The sequence below is a fragment of the Hipposideros armiger genome, unplaced genomic scaffold (genome assembly GCF_001890085.2).
Source record: "Hipposideros armiger isolate ML-2016 unplaced genomic scaffold, ASM189008v1 scaffold_316, whole genome shotgun sequence".
NCBI classification, from domain to species: Eukaryota; Metazoa; Chordata; class Mammalia; order Chiroptera; family Hipposideridae; genus Hipposideros; species Hipposideros armiger.
In genome coordinates, this window is record NW_017731666.1 from 648446 (window position 1) to 666128 (window position 17683).

The 17683-nt window shown below is 50.2% G+C and overlaps 1 protein-coding gene across 11 annotated transcripts in view; it reads right to left on the reverse strand.

The window, feature by feature from the left end:
• CAMTA1 (calmodulin binding transcription activator 1) overlaps positions 1-17683 on the reverse strand; it is an 833165-nt gene that overhangs the window by 555148 nt on the left and 260334 nt on the right. For all 11 annotated transcript variants that reach the window (XM_019660379.1, XM_019660385.1, XM_019660381.1 and 8 more), the window contains exon 4: positions 6496-6563. In XM_019660379.1, coding sequence (XP_019515924.1) covers positions 6496-6563 — 68 coding nt within the window. The remainder of the gene's footprint in view (positions 1-6495; positions 6564-17683) is intronic.

The following is a 17683-nucleotide window of genomic DNA, read 5'->3' on the forward strand; positions in this document are numbered from 1 at the left end:
TTTCTTTCTAGTTCTGGGAACTCTGTAATGATCCACATGGGATCTACATAAACTTCTGCAATTCTATTCTGGTCGTTTGAGCAGCCTCTGGGGAATAGAGGCTTCCTTAGAAAACTCCTGTGGCTGCCCCACGGAGCAGATGACCCTGAGGTGGCCAAAAGGTCACCCCCATGTGCCACTTACAGAGGGGCTGGCAAAGCAGCACCACCTGCTCAGAGATCAGCCTGGGGCCTGATGGGGTTGACTACTAGGCGGGTCCCTCTGCCCACACACACGGGCACCACTGCCCCACCCTCTCTACTGGTCTGTGCTGGTGTCACCTGCTGCTTGGCCATGAGTCTGCACCCCACCCTGCTCCTCTGTACACAGCAGCTCAGAGACAGCAGGCCCCAGGGGCGGGGAGCTCACCATCTCACTAGGGAGACGAGACTGACTTATGACAACTACATTGTCCAACGATGGGCAACAAAGCAAGTGTGGGGGCTCGCTACGAGTTGGGGTGTTTGGGGAGGGCACCCAGGAAGAAGGGAGATCCGAGGGACGGGCAGATTGGGCTGGACACGGGCATTCGAGGGGACGTCAATGGCCGACTGACGGCAAAAGCAGGGGACACCGAAGGTGCGTTAGGAGCAGGTGCTTCGTGGGGGGCGAGTCAAAGAAAAGCACTGAGGAAGCCAGGTTCCGGCAGGACCGTGACCTTGAAAACAACACCAGAGTCCGGACTTGATCTCACAGGAAGTCTCCAAGGTTTCCAAGGGGAACAATGACCGTAACAAGAGGAGCAGTTTAGGAACACAGCTGGGGATGTGGGGGTGGGAAGAGGGGAGGAGTCCAGCCTGGAAAGCGAGTCACAGTGGGAGCTGTTTCAGTGACCCAAACCTGATACGGGGTTTGGGGAGGGGGACGACGACACAGGAATGTAAGGATGTGAATACCCCGCCCAGAACAGAGGGACAAAAGGAAGAGGGGCCAAGAAGAAGGACAAAGCGCGAGCTTTGGTGTCTTTACAATGAGGTGGCTCCTCGGAGTGGGAGTGCGGCCTTCCCTTCCTCCCTCCTGAGGCCGAGGACAGGTGACTCGTCAGAGATAATACTATGACACGGAGACGCCCAAGAGGGAGAGTGGGGTTTGGGGAATGGTCCAGAGCATGAACTGTCACAGTCTGGACCTTCCTAAAGCCCTGGGGGAACACAGTAAGAAAGCGCAGAGGGCGGGCCGAGTGGCGCGATGGTTAAGAACTGGCTTGGGATGCCAGAGGGCCCCGGTTCGGATCCCACATATGAGGGCCAGTGACACTGCCCTCTACAGCTAAGATGCTGAACAACAGGTCAACCTGGAGCCGTGAGTCTCCGGTGACCATGTAGGCTGCAGCCCCTGCTGCAGTGGGTTGCCATGGGCTACTGTGTGTAGCCAGCAGCCAGCGTGAGCGGCCAGCAGCCACAGTGAGCGGCCGTCCAGAAGCCAGCGACTGACCTGCCTCACCCGGGAAGAGCGCAATGATGGTGCCAACTTGGGCCAGTGAAGCAACGTCCTCCACAACTAGACTGAAGAACAAAAGGACAGCAACTTGTCTGTTCCCCTTCCCCCAATTCCCCAGACGTTCCCATCCCCCCAATTCCCCAATAAAAATCTTTTAAAAAGAAAGAAAGCACAGAGACCTAAGACTTGGGGTCCACCCTGCCCCCACCTCAGGGGTGAGAATCAGTCTGGATGGACGGATGGGGTCCAGAGGGCCGGGAGAGGGGAGGTGGGGTCTCTTGCAGTGTCCCTTGAGTCTTCTTGAAGCTCAGGTCTCACTTTTCTTCTCTTTCTGATCAGACCCCTCCTGCTACTCGGCTGTTTTACTGCTTAGTGACCAAGAAGCATTTAGCGTTCATTATAGGAAAATTCCATTACTAGACCGTCAGTGCTTCAGTGTTCAGGTGCTAGCTATATAAATCTAATTAATTAATTAGATAATGAATAGCATTTTCCAGCCTCCTTCTACCCGGTAGACAAGGGTTCCTGGGAGGGAAGTGCTTCAGTCCCGCCATAAGTTCTGCGTGTCCCTGGCTTCTAGGGAAGGCTGCACAGTTCCCGGAGGAGGAGACATACATGGCTGGGGCTGCCGAATTTTGCAACACGCCTGCCTGTGCTCTGCTTGGCTCTGCTCTGCGCCCCACGGGCCGCTATATCCAGTTCGGGGCGCAGGCAGCACAGGCAGCCACCTAGGCAGCACACCTGCACCCTGCTCACCGACAAAGGGAGGCTCTGCCTGGGGCCTGGTCCCAGTGGTCCAGCAGTCACAGAGGTGGAGTGGAAAGGAACAGGGGGCCACTTTCAGTCCCCACGCCCACCATGCGCAGGGGGGTGTGGCCTGAAAGCTGAGGCTGCGGGTGTGGCAGTGAGGTAATGCTGGCTTCACAGTCCAGCTCTGCCACTGGCTGGGCAATCCCACGCCCTCTCTATGTCTCCCTGCCTGGCAGGGCTGTTGAAGGGATTGAAAAGAAACATGCCCACCGAGGTGCTCCAGAGCATAGGACCAGGTCATCCAGCCAATCCTGGTGGGCGGGGTACACAAGACAAAAAGAAGGCAGAGTAGACCAGGTCTCTCCCTTCACGACGCCCAGACGCGCTTTCCACCTCACTCTCCTCCATTTCACAAATGTTATCTGGGGCTCACCATGTATCCAGCACCACTGTAGGAGCGGGGACGCCCTGTGACAAGCCAAACCAAAGGTCCCTCTCCTCATGGCACCTTCACTTTGGGGAAGAAGAGGTCAGATCCTGAGTAAACGAATTAAATAAATGAAACAAATATGTCACATGTCACATGGTGAGGAGTGCTCTAGAGAAACAAAACAAAAAAGGAGGAAGCCGGGTCCGGCTGGATGGGAGGGGTACAATTCTAAATTGTGCTCAGGGAAGACCTCACAGAGAAAGGGCGCCCTGAATCAGGCTGGGAGGAGGAGCTGGAAGAACATTCTAGACAGAGGGAGGAAGCTCTTAATTCCAAGACTCTCAATTCACCTCGTGGGGTGGGGAGTGTGGTGTTCCCTAGAGTCTCCAAATGCGATCACCAGAGTGCTGAGCAAACAGCAAGTGCCAAATAAAGACATCCTGAGGGGTGATTTTTCAAACTGCCATTTCCAGAAGGTCCCAGCTGCTGATGATACAATATGGGCTGTTTGAACACTCGGCATTCAGCCCTGTCTCAGCGCCACTGCCGCCCCTGCGGCCCCCGACCCTGGGAGTCTCCGTGAAGCACACCTCATTATGAAACAGGTGAGCGGGGCTCCCGGGACCTTCTCTGCAATTAGGGCAGAATCTGAGCAAGGGCTCTATTTATACCCCCAGCCGTCAGCACGCCATGGGGACAAGCAGTGGGTCCCTCGGCAGCTCCTATACCAACATCTATATGTGAACTGAGCACCACAATTAATTTAATAGGGATCCCTCCACACAAACAATGTATCATTTTATTAGGAAACTCTATAAATGTCAGCAGTGCAATTCATTTTTATTAATTTTCTACAATGAAATTAGCAGTGGCGGCCACGGCAGCAAGCAGAAGTTGTGCTGCCTGCTCATACAGTAGAGTATCGGCGCCATTAATCCCTCCGTACCGGGAGGCCGGTTTGCATGAACTCAGCAGTTAACTGCACCGATTAATTGCAATAGAGAGATGGGAGGGGGCATCCAAACTCAACTCCACAACTAATTTGGGAAGGTCCTTGAACAATCGCAGCAACTTTTCCTCCTCCTGGGACAAGGAGCGTTCAAGTGGAAACACAGGGTGGGTATTATAATACTAACAGGAAGCGTTCCGTCTTCACCTTCTGCCTCTAGGAAAGGACTCGTCCTTCCAAAACCTGCAGAAGTTCTGGCAGATGCCTCCTGAGGCCGCTGGTTCCAGCAGGTCGGGGGACTGTCCCTCGCTGACAAAAGGACAAGGACAGTGATGTCCCCATCCATTGACACACACCCTCACAGCATGCAAAGCAAGATAACAAATAGCATCTTATTCAATCCGAACCACCCACTGATGGCAGAGTCAACATCAGCCCCATTTCATAGCTGACCAAGAAAAGGTGGGGCTTTTAAAGGGGTTCAAGTGATTTCTTAATGCCACAAAGCTGTTGAGTGACAGGCCATGACTCCAAACCAGATCTGTTAATATCTGAAGCTCACAGTTCTTCCTTCTCTTCCTCCCTGGGCCACTTGAGCCTCAGGACGGGAAGTTTCGCGCGCTATTTATACTCTGAAAAGACAAGTGAGTCAGGCACAACCATGAGTGACATTCACTTCTCCACTGAAACCCAAATTCTGAAGCCTAAACACGAGGCAGAACCCCTGCCTTGAAATGTGAGCCTGTTCTGCCGGCAAACGGCGGCTGAAGCCGGACACGCGGCTGCAGAGCTGAAATCAGGTGTGTGGCCCGGGTGCAGCCCAGAGACCTCCCTCTTTCCTTCCACTTAGATTCAAGGAGTATTTCGCCGAGGAGTGAAGGGCGCACAGAAGGGCCGGAGGCTGCTGGACACCAGAGCCTCTGTTGGGAGTCGGGAAACGGTGCCGAGGAAGAAATCAGACCAACCTCCTTCTCCCCAAAGAAACCAGGGCAGCGGTTCTCAAAGTGAGGTCCCAGACTGGCCGTGTGCCATCACCTGGAAACTTTGTTAGAAATGACAGACGCTCAGGCCCCATATCTATGGAATCAGACCTACGGAATCAGAAACTCTGGGGAAACAGGGGACAGCACGTGTGTTATAACAAGCTCTCTGATGCCCAAATTTGGGGATAACTGTCTGGAAGAAGATGCCCCAGAAGGAGAGATGGATGTGCCAGTCTTTCCATGGTTCAGGGTACAGCAGTGCTCACCAAATAGCAGGCTGTGTCACCATTCACTCTCCACTCCATTCTCGCCCATAATCTATGGAAGAATGTCCTCCCTGGCCCCATTCTGACCGGGCGGGGGCCACAGGAATTGCTTTGGCTAATGGATCCGTGGTCAGGCATGGTATATGATGCCACACCAGCAGGGGCTCTCGTGCCTGCATGGATTGCCTGGGGCTTTTAAGCCTGTGCCATCCTCCATCAGACCTAGACGTCCCAGACAGTGGGGGTGCCCTCAGTCCCAGAACAAAAAGACACGTTGAGGGGTCCTGAGCCCAACCCAAAGCCACAGCCAACCCACAGGCCTATGCGCAACACATAAAAGTCTATTGTTATACGTCACTGAGTTTGGAGTTTGCTTCTTACGTAGCATTATCACAGCAAAAGCTGACTGATACAAACCACTTGGTTTAACAGCAAAGGAAATCATGCCCCCAGAGGGTGAGGCATTGAGGACATCCCGCAGAGGGATTCAGGTAGAAAGGTACAACTTAGAGCCAACCTCTCCTTCACCCGGCAGACGCGCATCTCAGGACTGATGGCCCTTTCCTCTCTCCTGTGACCACCCCCAGGACGCTAACCTGTAAAAACCTAAGCCTAATGAAGTAATATTTTTAAGTACCTTCTAGAATGGACAGAACCTTCTTTCCTCCATGGCTCAGAATGGATGAACAGGTCCAGCTGATGGCCACGGGGCAGAGGACATGCTCCCCACCCCGTTCCCTGGTCCCAGTTAACAAACCTGGAAAATCTGGGGCTTCTACCCAAAGTGAAACAGGCTGAGCACTCGGCCTCTGAAACCCAACCCACAGCCCAGTCATCCTGTAAGGCGCAGTCTTCACGCTCATCACCCCCCGGCCCTGTCACCGCCAGCAGAAAAGCTGTGGCAATTGGGAGAGAGTGGCCACGTGTTTCTGGAGCTCTGGAATGGAGCATACGAAATACAAAAACTGAGTACTCGAGAGGGAAGACGAGGCCGCCTTTCGGAGAAACCCAAATCCCAGCTGCGCCTTTCTTCACAAAATACTGTCACTTGAGCAGACAGAACACGAGCCGGCTACATCTCCACCAAGTCCCTCTATTCCCAAGTGGCGAGAGAAGTTCAGTGCCTGTGGCAGTCAGTAGGTTCGGGGACACTGACTGTATAATAAACTGCAAACTTAGCCACTGCTTCTGATCTGGGAGACCTTCTTACCACCACCAAGAATAACTTGACTTTCAGTTTGTAAAACGCATGGAGATGAAAGTGGACAGTTCAGGTAGCTTCCCTTTTAAAAAGGAGGCTTCTAGAGAACACGGGTGGCAGGTGGGCATTTCCCAAAATAAACTTCGCCTGACGTTCCTGCCCGCCCGGCATCAGAGCACCCAGCGGAAGGATAGATCATGAAGCTATCAGGCCAAAAATTCCAACCTGCGTGAAAGCAGCTGCGCTGTTTTTAAGGCACCTCATTGCATTCATTACCACAGTCATAGGGCAGTTAATGAGACCTCAGTGTCACGAGCTATCAAACACAACATGGCATTTTCAACTTGCCCAGGAATTGACTGGCCGGGTCAGGTACTCAATGAAAATCAATCCATTTACTGTACATATTTGAAAAACTGCAAGATCTGGGACATTACCTTGTCTTAGGGGAGGTGGTTAGCCATTCTTCGTGTTTCTCAAATGTTATTAAATAAGCTGCAATTTCCTGAAACAGAAGAATAAAAAGATAATAACAACGATTAGCTCACGTTGGATCCTGAGAGGTAAGAAAGACTTTGTTGTTCCCCAGCTGTTCTCCTCCTTTGCGAGGCTGGAACCCCACCTCTGCCGGAAAAACACTCGACGTGGGCTGTGTTTCTAGTTTGATTTATTTTTTTTCAAGCCCTTTCCAGTCAACCTGCCATTCCATAATCATCAAAGCACTGGGTTTCAAAAGATGAGTTGGTGGCAAGGACAAAGATATTTCTCTGCGGGAGGAAAACATCAGACACCATTTCAGATTCTAAACGTCATTAATTTGAAGGAGGGAAAATACATGCCAACAACAGGTCTCCGCGCATGCAAGGTCGTAATTGGAAAGTTTAGTCTGTCTTCTTCTGAAGCTGGACTAATCTTTCATCGTTGTCACAAGAGACGCTGCATTCCCTCAGCTTGATTCCCAACCCCCTGAGCCAAATCACACAAAGATTAAAAAGAAACGATAAAGAAGCCACATTCCAGAGAGAGAGAGAGAGGCAGAGACAGAGAGACAGAGAGAGAGAGAGAAAGTTAACCTTTTCCGCTACTGATAACTTAATCTATTGTGCAGTGCTTCAGAAAGAAGGGCCATGTCAGCAGAGTTTAAGGCAAAGATGGAGAAAATGTGGGCACCTGAAGGTAAATTAAATATTTATAAACACAACAACATCACTGCAGATAGAATTACTGATTTATTAATAATTTCCATAAAAAGCCAGTGGGTGACATCAACATAAGTCATTGCTCCAGCTCTGAGGCATGATATGGCCCATTACTTCCAGCTCCAAACGGATCTGCTAACGTGAAATTGGCAGGGGTTGTAAGTTAAATTAAGGTTGCACTAGTTCACATTTCCCTTGATCTTGGTGATGATACAGCACAGAGCTGCTGCCCTTGACTATCAGAAAACTCCGGAGAAGAGGCCTGAGCCTGAACTCTCTCTGCAGCCAGCATCCCCGGAGGGCTCTTGGGGACGGAGCGGCCCATCCACCCAAAGGCTCACTGCCTCCCTTTGCAGTTAGGCTGCACTGGGCTTGGACATAATGGATTTGATACCTGTGACCAGAGATGGTAAACTTGGCCTTAAAGTAAATTAAGAGATAATCACCAAAACCAGGTAAGCAGAGCAGGTCAGAAAACACCTGCCGTGCCACGCAGGCCCAGATGGAGATCAGGTCTCACGTAATCATGGAAACCAGCCACTGCCACAAGGTAGCCAGTGACTGGTCATCTGGAGCCCACGCCACCTCAGTCCAGAGACTTGGACTGTTCACCAAGCACCTGGGAGGCAGAGACCTCTGGCAAACATGGCGTTGCCCGTGTTTCTAGCACCAGAGAAGCTGATCGACCGGCACATGGTTCGCTCTCATCCCAGAGCCTTTTTGGATTCTATGTCCTCGCCTTAGAAAACGCTGCCCAAAGGTCTCACGAGAGATGGATGTCAGCTGCTTTGGCGAGCCCTCCTAAGCATTCATGACAGGGCTGGCTGTGCGCTCCCATGGCACCCGGAACCTCCCTCCAGCGCGTAGGGCTTATCACTGTGCGTCCTAACTGCTTGCTTGCTTGGATAGCATCCCCCACTGGACCTAACAGCATCCTGATAGATGCTTGTTAGGTGGATGGGTGGGGCGGGGGGAGAATGGGCCTTCTAGAAATAACTGCATATCCACATGCATACATGTGTGTCTGCGCGCGCGCTCTGAGTGTGCTGTGTGTACACGTTTACCACTGTAGATGGCTGAAGCAAGACTTCAAATCAGCAACACACAGCACCTCCTGGATAAACCTTTAGCCAGAGATTTAACTGAGTCGCTGTAGGAAGGTGACACTGTGTCATGGCTGACAGCACATGCTTCTCCGGAAGCAAACAGACCTGCTTTGGCTGCTGGCCGGCCAGTTATCACCCATCAGATCTCAAGCACATGGCTTAACCTGTCCAGACCTCGTTTCCTGTGAAACAGAGATAATGCCACCGCATGGGGCAGTTATAAGGAGCGACAATTAATACACTTGCTACGTACAGCAACACCCACAGCCATAACTGCCATTATCATCACCACAAGGTCTACTTCGAGTGAACCGCCTGTCCAGGCCTGATGAGGTAGCAGGTACCGAATGGCTGCTGGACTTACTTCGTATATCCCACCCTACACCCCCTATGACCACAATGAACAGTAATGTCACAGTGACTGTTCAGAGCGGGTTAGAGGCAACGCTTTCATGTATCTATTGGTGTCCATTTGGTTTCACACAACACTGACAGAGGGCAACTGCTCAGTCACTAAGTGGGAAAACTGAGCCCCTGATGTGTATCAGCCCATATGCATGAATTTTAGGAGTCTTGGTATCCAGAGGAATGGCCTGTGCCAGCTGGAACCCCTCAGATACATGCCCTGGCCCAGAATCCTGCTGCGACTAAGTGACCCCTCCTGGCCCAGAAGGATGGGGACACAGTGCGTGCCGGCACCTCTACATTTGCCACAGTGTTCCAAAGACCCAGACACCCAAAGAAGACCTTCAGGAACATCCTTCAGCCAACGCTCTGCTAGGGTGGCCCCTAATGGGGGGAGGGGTCCCCCCACTGCTACTGACCTTCAGTTAGCAAAGCTCCCACAGCCGCTTACTGCATTTAATATTTACTCTACAACTATTTATTGAGCACCTACTATGTGCAAGTCAGTGAACAAGACCACTATGAAGCCTGCCCGGAAAGAGCTCACAGCTGAGTAGGGGATAGAGACGAGTCACTGTAATCATTCAAGGTAAGCACTCTGGCATGGTCAGCTGTCCGGTCAACTCTGTAGCCAGGCCCAGCGGGTCACCACAGGTCTACGGAGCTGCTGAGCCAGCAAGCAGAGGCCCCAGGAAGTCATGCTGGTGTATGCATTGCCTTTGAGTGCTAGGCACTCCCTCTCCATCCCCAAAGTAACAACGGCCCCTAAGTAACAACGGCCCCTTGGTGGACCGCCCATCCCACTTCGGAGCAGCCTTTCTGAGCCAAAGAAACCAAATGCCGAGACTCAGACTCCCCGCTCCGTCCTGCTCAAGTTGGCTAGACCCCGGAGCTGACCTTGACCACCAGGCAATGTCGCCATGCTGCTGCCAGGCTCCCCGCTGAACTGGGCATGTCTGAGTCACCACGCTTCCCAGTCTGCTCAGCCCATTTCTCTGATCTGCGTCTCGGTTCACCTCTTCATCGGGTGGGCAGACCCTGCCTTCCCAAAACTTAGGGCTGGTCAGCGAGATAGATACACGCAAGCCAAAGAACCACACAGAATATTTAGATGCTGAATAGTGTTGAGCAAAGTAAGAACCATCAGAATTCAGAGTAATGAGAGTCCGCTAGGCTCAGAAGTGGAAGGATTTGGGGGGAAGGGGGGCATCCCCATCTGTGTCATTGTTACCATCACAATGGCTAACAGTGGTAGAGTCATCTCAGGCCAGGTGCTCCTTTAGGACCCTGTGGAGGATAACCTCACTTAATCTCCATAACAAACTATGAAGTAGAAACCAGGTGGGGAAACTGAGGCACACAGCAGTTAAGTGGTTTGTCCAAGGTTACATGACTAGTCTCTGTAGAAGCAGAACCCAAACCCATACAGAATGGCTCCAGAGCCCACCCTCTCCTCCACAGTTCCTAATTTCTTAAAGAACAGACATGTGCTCAGATAGAGGAAAAAAAAAACCCTGCGCGAGTCATGCTAGCCCCAACACAGGCTGACAGCCTCCTGCTCCCCACTGATGCAGTGACTTCACCGTCCCAGCTGCTTTCAGGGACCCGGAGGAACCAGGCTGAGCATCCATGAGTGGGATTCTCTCCTCCCAGCACAACCAACCTCATTTCCACCCAAAAACTCTTGCAGCAGGCCTTATCTACTTCAGTGACAGGAAAAATTCCTTATATCCACGAAGCCTCCTGCTTAGATGTCTTACAAGGCAGACACAAACGACAAAGAGAGGAAGAGGAAAAGAGGTTTGAATAGGAGCATCTTCAGCCCACTGTCTGGCCTATTACCCCAAAGCTCCACCATCGCAGGGTTCCAAAGAAGGCTGACGGAAACACAGGTCTGGTGAGCCTCCGTTTCACAGACCAGGACACTGAGCCACAGAGAACAGAAGGGACTTGCCCAAGATCAGCACATTTGTAGCTGAGCCAAACCAGGACCCACGGCTCCTGACTCACATGCACGGTCTTCCCCACTTATTTGGTGCCTCTCACACTCACGTCTGGCCCAGGAAACTCACAGAATGCTCAACAAGAAGAGACCATGCCCCAAAGAAGTGGAAACAGGGACTCGAACGAAAATGTGTACACAAATGTTCCTAGTAGCATTATGCACGAGAGCCGAAAGGAAAGGTGGAAGCAGCCAAGTGTCCATCGATAGATGGACGGATAAACAAAATACGGTGGGTTCTTATAATAGGATGTTACTCGGCCATAAAGAGAAATAAAGTTATCATACATGCTACATGAATGAACCTTGAAAACATTATGCTGAGTGAAAGAAGCCAGACACAAAAGACCACATAGTGTGTGACTCCGTTTGCATGGGATGGCCAGAATAGGCAAGTCCATAGAGACAGAGGTAAACTAGTGGTTGCCAGGGGCTGGAGGAGGAGGGGGATGAGAAGTGACTGCTAATAAGTATAGGGTTTCCTTCTGGGGAGATGAAAATGTCTGAAAGTGGACAGTGGTGACGGTAATACAACATTGTGAATACGTGAAATGCCACTATGGTAAATTTTACGTTACGTGTATTTTACCACAATAAAAAAGAAGAGAGTGTAGGCATGCAGCGAGGTGTGGCACTGCGGTGAAGAAGTGCCAGCCCCCCGTGCCTGCACAGGTGGACCCGGAACCCGCAGGCTTTGTCCAGCTCCCTGGCCTTAGCATCGCTCTCTTCCTGGATCCCAAATCCCGCATCAATGCTGAAAAGAATGACTCGACTGTCAAGATGAAGGAATTCACTGCAGGCTCCAAAGCAAAGACTGTCCAGCTTGCAGATTTTAAATGTTTAGTTTGTCCTTTGGATCTTCAAACAGAAAAACTGCTGCCAAGCTATGATGTCTGCGTGGCAAGGGAACAAACTATAGTGGCGTCCCCCAGGTCCCTGGTAGCAACTCGGCATCCGATTCGGTTCCGCAGACGAGGGAGGCGGGAGGGCCCTCCCCGAGGCGCTGATCAAGCCCCAGCATGAAGGACAGAGGGCAGGACTAGGGGCAGCACAGCTCTGTGCCTGGCATCGGTGCCTCATCACATGCTGTGTCCTCGTGCCTCTCCACCATCCAGAGGCATGCCGATCGCTCACCACCCCATTGCCAGGTGGGGCTGGGCCTGCCTGCCCCAGGCTGATGGGCTCTGACGGGGGGACTGCAGAGCCCATCTAGGGTGAGCCAGCTGTGGGCAGGCAAGGCTCAGGAGTCACCCGTGAAAGCTGCGCCCAGGACTGGTGGGTGAGAGTGACCACTGTGCCCACCTGGCTCCTCCGCCCTTTCCCATTCCATGCACGGAGTCTGCCCAGGTGACCTGCCCGGCCCTGTTCATAACCCATCTACGCCAGGGAGTCTTCCCTGCTGTCTCACTCCACAGTGAACTCCAGCTTCTGGAACCTTCTCAGCAGTGGTTGCACCACTCCTGGGTGCTGTCTGCTGCGAGCATTTATTTGCATTTACAGTGGTTCGCCCTCCCCAGTTTTGAAGTGTCGGGGGCGGGGCTTCGCTCCACCACCCAATGGGTTCCTGCAGCCGAAACTGACTACCAACCGACACAGATGAGGGCTAAAGGAAGGTACACAGTTCTCTTCTAAAGGACGCACACAGATAGAGCCCGTCTGGGCCAACTCCTGCTGCCAGCTGGAGGCTGGGGGAGGACGGATAAAGCTGCAGTTGCCATTAAGGCTCTGTGCCCGATGCGAAGGGACAGAGATGTCCTGCTAATCACACCACATGCGGACGGCAGCCCCTGGCTGGCCAGCAGCACCAGAGCAGCGCTGCCCAGTAGAACCATAATGTGAGCCACAAATGCAAGCCACGGGTGTGATTTTGACACTGCTAGAAGCTACATTTAAAAAAAACTTTTTTAAGCAGGAGAAACTAATATTGAGAATATATTTTACTTGTCAACATATTTTCTATTTTAAAGCAATGTATTCAAAATACAATTTCACTAATTAAAAAAGTAGTCACAAGCTATTTCACATTATTTTTTGTGCTCCCTTTTCAAACTCTGGTGTATTTTCCACTAAAGCCCATCTCGATTTAGGGCAGCCGTGTTTCAAGCGCATGACGGCCACATGTGGCAGCCACATAGACAGCACGGCTCTACGATATAAATATCACAGGAGCCTGCAGGAAACAATATGCCTTCTGCAGCCAAGCCTTCTGCGCCCACAGGGCTGACACCGAGCCCAGGTGAGACGGAAGGTGCCCCTGCAGCAGGGCTCCTGTGCCATTGGTCCATTGTGGGGGGTGGGGGGGGCCGAGCCATTGCCTCTGGTGTGGGGGTGGCCGCATTTGTCCGGGAGAGGATGTGGGAGCCTCAGAGGGGCCGAATTCCCCTCCATCTCTCAGCACAAGCTTGCTGTCATGTCCAGCCGCCTGCAGCAGACAGCCTGCACAACTGTCCAGCCCAGAGAAACTGCTCCCCCAACAACTTCCCAGGACGCAGCCCTCAGAGAAAGGACAGGGGGCCCTGTCCTTCCATCGTCATCAGCCAGCCCTCCTGGCACAGTCCGATCTCAGTCTGTCTTCGGGACATGGGCCCAATATCAGGGAGAGGGGTCGGTACTGAGGGGCCTTTAGTCCTTATTGGGACAAATTAAACAAAACAACAAACTGTAAGAAATGTGTTCTGTTTTTTATTCTTCTGAGTCCAAGTAATAAAAATATCTATGATCTACATAATCTCACATTTTGTGTGCGCGTGCACACACACACACGCGCGCGCGCGCGCGCACATAAATGGATCTTTCAGCCAAGGGACAATTTTTTAAGTTTGTGTTTTATGAGAGTCCTGCACACAGGTTTTATCTGTAAGGGACCAAGGCTGAGGGGGCGGGGAGGGGGGGCCAGGACTCTCCTAGCAGCTGGCCCCAGCATCTGCTGGAGCCACAAACGCAATTATATTACTCCCAAACGAGAAGGGAAAATATCTCGTTTCCAATACTCTTGGTTTTAAGACTCACACTGCATGCCCTCTGGGTATTTCAAAGGTGCCAGATCTGAGTTCTGTACTTTATTAGGAACGTGTGAATGTCATGTTAATGACTTCTAACCAACATGTTTACCAGGGAAGCCAACTTTCCCGGAACCCACCACTCACTGCACTTTACAAAAAATAATTGGTCTCGATTTCCCTAAGTAAGTAGCCATTCCATACCCTGCTCCGAGGGGCCTCTCTCGCCTGTTCTCTCTCTCCAGGGCACCCCACCCCATGCACAAAGCTGGGGGGTCTTCTCCTCCAAGATAAACATTCCAACCCTGGGTCCAATAGTGCAATGCCCCCTTTCTACACGTCCCTGTCCCCATCCAGTGATGCTCTCCCCGAGTGCCCAGCTGGCCAAGCCAACACCCTCTACAGGATGCTCTGGGTCCCCACCCACCGGTCAAAACCAATACCCAAATCATGCATTCAAAACGACCAGCTCTTGCTAAAACAACTAGCATGGAGGATAACGGTTTCCATCTTTTTATGTATACATACAGCCTAACTCTGACAATGTATGAGGGTGATGGTGATTAAGATCTCAGCGATCCAAGGGTGACTGGAGGACTTTGTAGTAAGGAGCAATTCAAGATAAACTCCTAACAGCCTGGACTTGTGAAATAAAGCCTGGCCCACTTGGCTGTCTGTTATTCAGACGTGGTAAAGCATTATTGTGACCATCAAAGTGCCAATCAGAGCAGAAACAGTGAGCCATCATAAAAACGTTCAGAGGAAGATTCAGGGAAGAAGCCGTCCAGCCAGTCTTTCATTCATTTCATTATCCACTCGCTGGTTCAATCACTCAATGAATTATTGAGCACTTACTACATGCCAGGCACTACACAGGGCCCTAATGACACAAAGACATGTGAGTAATGGTCCTGCGAGATACAGCTGGGAAGACAGACAGGATCCGGGCCTATCGTGGTAACTGTGAAACAGACGATGAGTGCTCAATTAGCAGCACGAACAATGTGCTCACGCTGAGAAGACAAGTGCAGGCTGCACCAAGGAGCTAACGTTTCAACTGGGTCTTGAAGAATGAGTAGGAGGTTGCCAGGCTGACAAATGGCAAAGGCATTAGGGAAAGGAAACGGCATATGCAAAAGCTGGGAGCTGGGAAAAGCAAGAGTCACAGGAAGTCTGCAGTGCAGGGGGCGTGACAGAACCCGCAGCTGGACAGGGTAGGGAGGCGCCCAACTGCGGAGGAATCAAAATGACGGGGAATGGAGTCTTACCACAAGGGCCGGGGATTCGGGGGACACTCTTCAGCATGGGAGAGACACACAAAGAGCTTGGTGGAGGAACGTGGCTTTGACGGTGCCATGGCGGAGACCGCTGGTCGGGGACTATGATTACAGCCCAGGAAAGGGCAGATGAGACCTGAACTGTGACTGGAGATGGGAAGGGTGGGTCAAAGTTAAATTTTTTCAAAAGTGAAACGAATGGGGCTTGGAAAACAACTGGCTGGAGACAAATGAGGCAGCGCAAGCAGGTGAGGCCGAATTCCACCCTACAGGTTGGGGGCCTCTTCTACTCTTTAGTTTATTGATTCTCTACTCTTGCTCAGCCTGGAGGTAGTAGCTGCTCTTAGAATTTTCTTTCATCCCCATTCGTCCACCACCTTTTACTAGTCAGCAATTCTTCATATGACATTTTTTCTCTGTTCAAATAACCAATATGCTTTCTCTGTCCTGACGGGACCCTGGCTGATACAAGAATCGTCCGCAGTCCTGAGGATACTTACAACCTCACTGTGGTGTTATCCTAGAAAACATACTAAAAAGTATAGCTGGGATGAATGAAAAGATATGAAGGCAAAGAAGCATGTATGCAGGGAAATATCCACATTACCCCAGTGAGGACGTGACAGCAACCTCCGATATGCCTGCCACGGGCTAGTCTAAAAGGCATCGCAACCAGGTGTGTCCTGCACTTCAACTTGTAAGAAGGTCTACTCTGCCTACTTGGGGACACAAACAGCATTTCTCACAGAGTAGAAAAAAGTCCCTCCATCTCCCTTTGGCTGCAGGATGTGGGGCAAGCCACTTGCCCTTTCCTCCCGAGATGGGGGGTGACACAGCTGAATCACATGACATGGCGTATGTAGATTCTTGGCACACAGTACATCACTGGGTTACAACAGTGTTTAACCAGCTCCACTGAGGTATAATTTACATACCATAAGATGCAACTCATCTTAAACATACAGTCCAATGACTCTTAACGAAGAGATTATGTATCTGCCACCACACTCAAGATCTGAAACGTCCCCAGCACCATGAGAAGTTCCTTCATCCCCCTTTTCAGCCAGCCAAGCTCACCCCTCCAGCCTTGAGCAACCACGGATCTGCTTCCTGTCATCGGAGATTAGTTTTGCCTGTTCTAGAGTTTTATATAAATGAAACCATGCAGTGTGTACTCTTCGTGGGTCTGGCTTCTTTCGCTCACGATAATGTTTCTGAGATTGATCCCTCACGTCGTGGGTATCAGTAATGGTCCATTCTTTTTTTACTGCAGCGGATAATCCCATTGTATGGGTATGTCCTCATTTGTTTATGCAGGAACATTCGTGTGGTTTCCAGTTTGGGGCTGTTACAAATAAACTATTATTAACATTCATTTACAGACCTTTGTGTGGATCTGTGTTTTCATTCCTCTCTGGTGCAAACTCGTTATGGAAAGGCTCAGTCACGGGGTATGCGGTTAACTCTAAATGAAACTGTCAGACTGTTTTCCAAAGTGGTTACACTATTTCACATTTTCATTAAGAACGGATATGAATGAAAGCTGCTCCACGTCTTTACCAACACTTGGCACTCCTGGTCGCTTCAATTTTAGCTGTTCTAGTGGGTGTGTAGTTATCGTTCTAGTGGGTGTGTAGTTATCGCATTGAAGTTTCAACTTGCTTTTCCCTAATGAATAATGTTATTTACCTTCTATTCATGTGCATATTGACCACTTATATACCTTCTTTTCTGAGGTCTGTTTTAATTTTTGCCTAATTTTTAATTAAGCTGTTTGTACTTTTATTGTTGAATTGGAATAGTTCTTTTGGTATTTTTGGATACGAGTCCATTAGGTTTATGAATAGTTTCTTCCAGTCTTTGGCTTACTTTTTCATTTTCTTAAACTTGTATTTCAGAGAGCAGACGTTTTTAATTTGGGTTAAGTCCAGTTTATCATTTTCTCTTTTCCTGCCCAATTTAAGAAATCTTTGTCTACTTCAAGTTCTCTGCTTTTTGTTTGGGATGTTTCAATTGTTTTTATTTAGTGTAATTATCAATATGGTCGATTTTAAATTTACTATTTATTTTCTATTTGTCCCACTTGCTCTTTGTTCCCTTATCCTCTTTTCCTTGCCTTCTATTGGATTAACTGAATTTTTTTTTTAAGTATTCCATTTTATCTCCATTATTGGCTTATTAGGTTTGCCTCTGTTTTGTTTGTGACTGCTCGAGGATTTATACTACATATCTTTAACTCAGCAGAATCTACCTTCAAATAATAGATGGCACTTTATGTATATTGCAAGGACTTAAACAAATATGAAATCTGACAATTAAGTTTGCGAACTCATCCTAGAAAAAGTGCTACATACGTCGTTGCTGAATATCACTACAGTCACCTTCAAGGTACTCCCCTTGGGAAGCTATGCACCGATGCCAGCACCTAGTTCACCCTTCAAAGCAATTTTGGAACTCTTTTTCTGGAATGGCCATCAGAGTTGTTGTCCTATTAACTTTGATGTCCTGAATGTCATCAAAATGTCTTCCTTTCAATATTTCCTTTATCTTCAGGTAAAGAAAGAAGTCATTGGGGGCCAGATCAGGTGAGTAGGGAGGGTGTTCCAATACAGTGATTTGTTTGCTGGCTAAAAACTC